The following is a 5,402-nucleotide window of genomic DNA, read 5'->3' on the forward strand; positions in this document are numbered from 1 at the left end:
CCCTCAACTGTTAGGGTGTGGCACTTTTTCACGCAGCTATCCTCATCCATTCTCACCACATGTCCATACCAGCACAATCGTCTCTCTTGCACACCACAACTGATGCTTCTAATGTTCAGCTTTTCTCTCAAGATACTTACACTCTGACGGGTATTCACATTGACATTACACATCCAACGGAGCATACTGGCTTCATTCCTTGCGAGCTTACGTATGTCCTCAGCAGTTACAGCCCATGTTTCACTGCCATGTAGCATGGCTGTTCGTACACATGCGTCATACAGTCTGCCTTTTTGAATAAAGAATTGACAGCACTGTTAAAATATAGGTCCTGCTTCTGTTTTTCTATCTCCTTCTGTATGAGTGTATAATTGTTTAGGTGTTCCAACCTTAACTGTGCCTTTTCTCTTCAAGCATAGTGTACTCCTGATTATACTATCCAATGTGTCCTTTATAAGGTTGTAAAGTGAGGTTTGAGGGGAAGTTGCTTACTATTTTTCACTGATCAAGTGATTACACAGAGGCATCATTTTAACAGGTGTATTGAAAGTGTAATTTGTATCATATAGTTATGCGTGTAGATCAAATTATGTTGTTTACATATAATCCATATACTCATTTCAATTTTTCCCTAATCTCTCCCTAACTATAAAGCTTCATTTGTACTTACTACAATTAATCTCATTTTGCTATCCTTTCACAATTCTGTATTGACTTATTTCACTGTAGTCTCTTGTCTGGTGTCATTATCCTCAGTTAATTGCCACTCTCCATGCTGGCATGGGTTGAACTGTTTGAAAGAATCTGGCAAGCTGCAGGGCTTTCTTTTGAAATAATTAACCTTTAACTATGACAGCTCCCATCCTATCAATCACCCAATCTATATACTTCTCTTCAAATTCCTTCTCTCATTATTCTATGTTTGCAATTTTCTTCACTTTGTTTTCTCTTTGTCAGCCTTAGTCTTCCTGCTTTGAGTGTAGCCTATCTGATAACTTTAAATTACAAATGACAGAACATACACATAATGAGTGTGTATGAATGGATTAAGGTCATGCATATTTGAGGAATACTCAACCACTTGTACACTTATGCAACTGAACATTACTTGAATAAATTTCACCAGTCTAACATGGCTTCCACCAGGGGCCATGGCACTGATCTTCTTCTTTCAACTAACTTATAAAAGGAAAATAAAACTGCTTTGGTACATATTCAGGAGAAATGTAACAAACTGCAACCCATGATGTAAGAATTATCTTATTTTAGGTGATAATCCAGTTAATCTACTTCCAGGTGTTAAATAATGGATACTTAGTTCATAAACTTTTCTTCTACAGATTTAAAACTCCATCTCCAAAGTACTGATTATGGTAACTTTTTGGCAAATGAACCAAGTCCTCTAACAGTGAATGTAATTGATGAACGCCTCCGAGATAAGCTAGTCATTGAGTTCCAACATCTACGCAACCATTCCCTAGAACCCTTGGCAACATTCCTTGACTACATCACGTGAGTATTATGTCAATTGCCATTTTTGAGTTTACCAAGAACCACAAGCAAAGCTAATTTGTTTAGTGGTCCTCAAATTGTTTTTAAATTATCATATAATGTCATATGTTAAGATTACTTATGTTAGAAGGATTTTGTAGTTCGATTTTTGCTATATTAACTTAAGTTGGTTGTTATATTCTCTAGTATGTACCATATTTGATAACATTAAAAAGAAAAAAAAAAAAGGGCCGAAGTATACTAGACACAATTTTAGCAGCACATATACAGGAAAAAGTGAGCAACAAGGACAAAATTAGCTTATGGATGACTCAATTTCCCATATAGGACCCAGCGGATGGGGTGGTGAGAAAAAGTGTCTTATATGCCATAAGATATGGTACTGGAATTCATAATTAGAGAAATTATCTATGTCTTGTATGCTCTTCAACATTCTGTCTTCTTATCAGGAATAATAAGGAACTGTTCTTAGTAATTTTGGTTTATTTTGGCTAGACATGGCAAATTTTGTAATTTAAGCTGTATTAATTGTGTTTAAAGAAATGATTATTAGTAAAATCACAAAGATGGCAAGCTGGCAGAATTGTTAGCATGCCAGATAACATGCTTAGCAGCATTTCTTCTGGCTTTACATTCTGAGTTCAAATGCTGTTAAGGTCAACTTTAACTTACATACTTTTGGGGATCAATAAATAAGAACCAGTTGAGTTTTAGGGTCAATATAATTGACTGCCCCCCCCCTCCCACAAGATTTCAGGTCTTTTTTAAAGTTATATTACTGAAGACCAATTGTTTGTATTAGTTTATAAATTATCATTGGCTTTTATTGGAGTATACTTAGATGTTGTAGCCTTTTTTTTGTGTTTGAATAAAAGAAGCGTTGCATATGAAGTGTTACATCTCAATCAATAAAAGAGGAATTTAAAGGAGATTGAACCGATACCCAGTATATTGGTTTCATTTATAGGAAATACTAGGGTAAGGGTTATGATCCTCTTTGGTCATGAATGACCACGGGATTGCACCTAGAAAGTTACCCTCTGAAGCACAAGTCCAGGCAAGGTTGTTTATGGAAGACCAGCATACTAGCCTCCTCTCTCCATGCCACTGATATTATCCAAGACAGAGGTCAATGCAGCTTGTCACCCATGGCGTAACTCATTTCTTCAGCTGAGTGAACTGGGGCAATGAAGAATTGTCTTGCTCAAGAACACAACACACAGCCCAGTCTGGGAATCGAACTCACTACCTCATGATTGTGAGCCCAATACTCTAACCACTGAGCCATGTGCCATCACTTGTTAGAAGGAAATACATAGTTGACCATAACTGTTTGTAACTCAGAATTAATTGTAAGTGAAGAAACTAAATATTGTAATGCAATTAGTCCTCTGTTTCTGTAAATTTTAATTAGTATCTTTAAATCATTTTAATGGATACGCACAATGTATTTTATTCCATAGAAAATGAGAAGTTAAATAAATTTTAAAATTTATTTAAAGGCTGACACCAGCTTTTTTAACTTTGTATTATCATTTCTTGATTATATAGATGCAGGTGTGGCTGTGTGCTAAGAAGCTTGCTTCCTAACCACATGGTTCTGGGTTCAGTCCCATTGTGTGGCACCCTGGGCAAATGTCTTTCACTATATCCTCAGGCTGACCAAAGCCTTGTGAGTGGATTTGGTAGGTGGAAACTGAAAGAAGCTTGTCGTATATATGTAAATCTAAGTGTGTGTGTCTTTGTGTTTGTCCCCCACCACTGCTTGACAACCAGTGTTATTGTGTTTACATCCCTGTAATTTAGCAGTTCATCAAAAGAGATCAGTTGAATAAGTACCAGGCTTAGAAAAAAAAAAGTACTGGAGTTTGAATCTTTTGACTAAAAATTCTTCAAGGCAGTGCCCCAGCATGACCACAGTCTAATGACTGAAACAAGTAAAAGATATTGTTGCATATTTTTCTTATTGTAATCATGTGTTTATCTTTTGTAACTGTTGGCCTATAAAGTTCCAGGAAAACAAGTCTGCAAATCCAGTTTCAATTCATAGTGTTTCACATAATGCAAGTTGTTTAGCACCGTGTCTAGATCAAACTAAGGGGTGTTCCAACTTTGACCATTCAGTCTTATCTTTAGACATAGTATGTCTGGAGCTATATTGTCCAAAGTGTCCTGCTTTGTTTAAAATGGTAGGGTGTGATTTTGTGTGTGGTGAGTTTGGTTGCTGTTTCTAGCAGATCAAATAACTACTTAGAGGCTTTCCTCTTAAGTTCATGTAGGTGGCACATGTTCTTGATATTGGTGGGTTTCAAGTGTAAAATGAAAACTAGACACTTTGAGTGAAAAGGTTATCATTTCTTCTAATTCATTCTGAAGCTTTTTGGATTTGTGACATCACAAAGGAAATTAATAAAAAAAAGGGTTTTGGAGTTATATCTTTAGGAAAAAAAATACATTATATACTTTTTAAAATTTGTCATGCTTATATAAAACATGAGCTTGATTTTCTGTAGCAATTTTTTAACTGTTGGACACAAACAAATGTCTTTCCCCATTGATTTTGATTTTCTTTATTATTCTTTTTCATTTAATGTTGGTCAATGAAGAGAGTTCTATTGCGAATAATTATGTTGAAAATTGAATTGAGATAGACAAAGGCATAGGTATGGCTGTGTGGTTAAGAAGTTTGCTTCCCACCCACATGGTTTCAAGTTCAGTCCCACTGCATGGCATCTTGGGCAAGTGTCTTTCATTAAAGCTTCATGCTGATCAAAACCTTGTAAATGGATTTGGTAGACAAAAACAAAGAAGCTCCTCGTGTGCACATGTGTGTATATATACACACATATGTTTGTGTGTCCGTCTGTCTCTTTGTCTTTGCATCACATGATAGTTGTAAACAAGCATAACTGTCATATATTTATTAGAGTTGGGGTAAAACTAAAAAGAAAGTGTAGGAATTTGCAGTTATGTAACTGACAGAAAGCAGTGAGAGAAATAGAGAAAACTAGAAGCAAGAGAATTTGTTAGAGGGTGGCGAAATACTTGGGAGATATTTTTATGAGGAAGATGTATCAAAGAAAGTGACTGTTCTTATAGAGTGGAGCAAAATCTAGAAAAGAACATGTATGGTTAAAATGCAATGTATGGAGAGAGAGAGAGAGAAGGATCTCTACCACTCAATCTTTCTCTCCACATGTAAATTTAATTTATATGGTATCAGCAGTTAGTGTGAGTATACCTGTGTTTATCAGATGTGTGATAAACATGGAAAAATAATGAATGTAGCATTTATAAGGATACTGAAGCATTTGTATAGATTTTCTAAAGCCCTCAGTTATATTTGAAAAATCTGAGTTGTTTCTAGTTACCCCTTTCGGTATACTGTCAGAGAATCACTGCCCATATTAATTTGAAAAATATTATTTGTGTTGGTGTTAATGGTGTTGGCTATGTGTTGTTACTAGTGAGTATGGTCATAAGGCATTCAGTGAATGCAATAGGTAATCGATTTGTTTCTGTTTCAGGTACAGCTACATGATTGACAACATCACTCTATTAATTACTGGTACTGTTCATCAGCGACCAATTTCTGAACTGATTCCGAAGAGCCATCCACTTGGAAGTTTTGAACAGATGGAAGCCATCCATATTGCTTCCACTCCAGCTGAACTCTACAATGCTGTCTTGGTTGACACCCCTCTTGGTAAGTCCAGCAATTCTCATTTCTTTTGCTGGTGGCACATAAAAAGCACTTGTGCTGGTGACTCATAAAAGACACCTGTGTGGGTGACTCGTAAAAGACACCTGTGTGGGTGACTCGTAAAAGACACCTGTGTGGGTGACTCGTAAAAGACACCTGTGTGGGTGACTCGTAAAAGACACCTGTG

General features: G+C 36.2%; 1 protein-coding gene across 1 annotated transcript in view; it reads left to right on the forward strand.

Moving 5' to 3' along the window:
* The window catches only part of LOC106872764 (V-type proton ATPase subunit d), a 26,352-nt gene that overhangs the window by 7,657 nt on the left and 13,293 nt on the right, over positions 1–5,402 (forward strand). The window contains exons 2-3 of the mRNA XM_014919855.2: positions 1,341–1,512; positions 5,040–5,218. Of these exons, the coding sequence (XP_014775341.1) occupies positions 1,341–1,512; positions 5,040–5,218 (351 nt within the window). The remainder of the gene's footprint in view (positions 1–1,340; positions 1,513–5,039; positions 5,219–5,402) is intronic.

Source organism: Octopus bimaculoides, chromosome 1, assembly GCF_001194135.2.
Source record: "Octopus bimaculoides isolate UCB-OBI-ISO-001 chromosome 1, ASM119413v2, whole genome shotgun sequence".
NCBI lineage: Eukaryota > Metazoa > Mollusca > Cephalopoda > Octopoda > Octopodidae > Octopus > Octopus bimaculoides.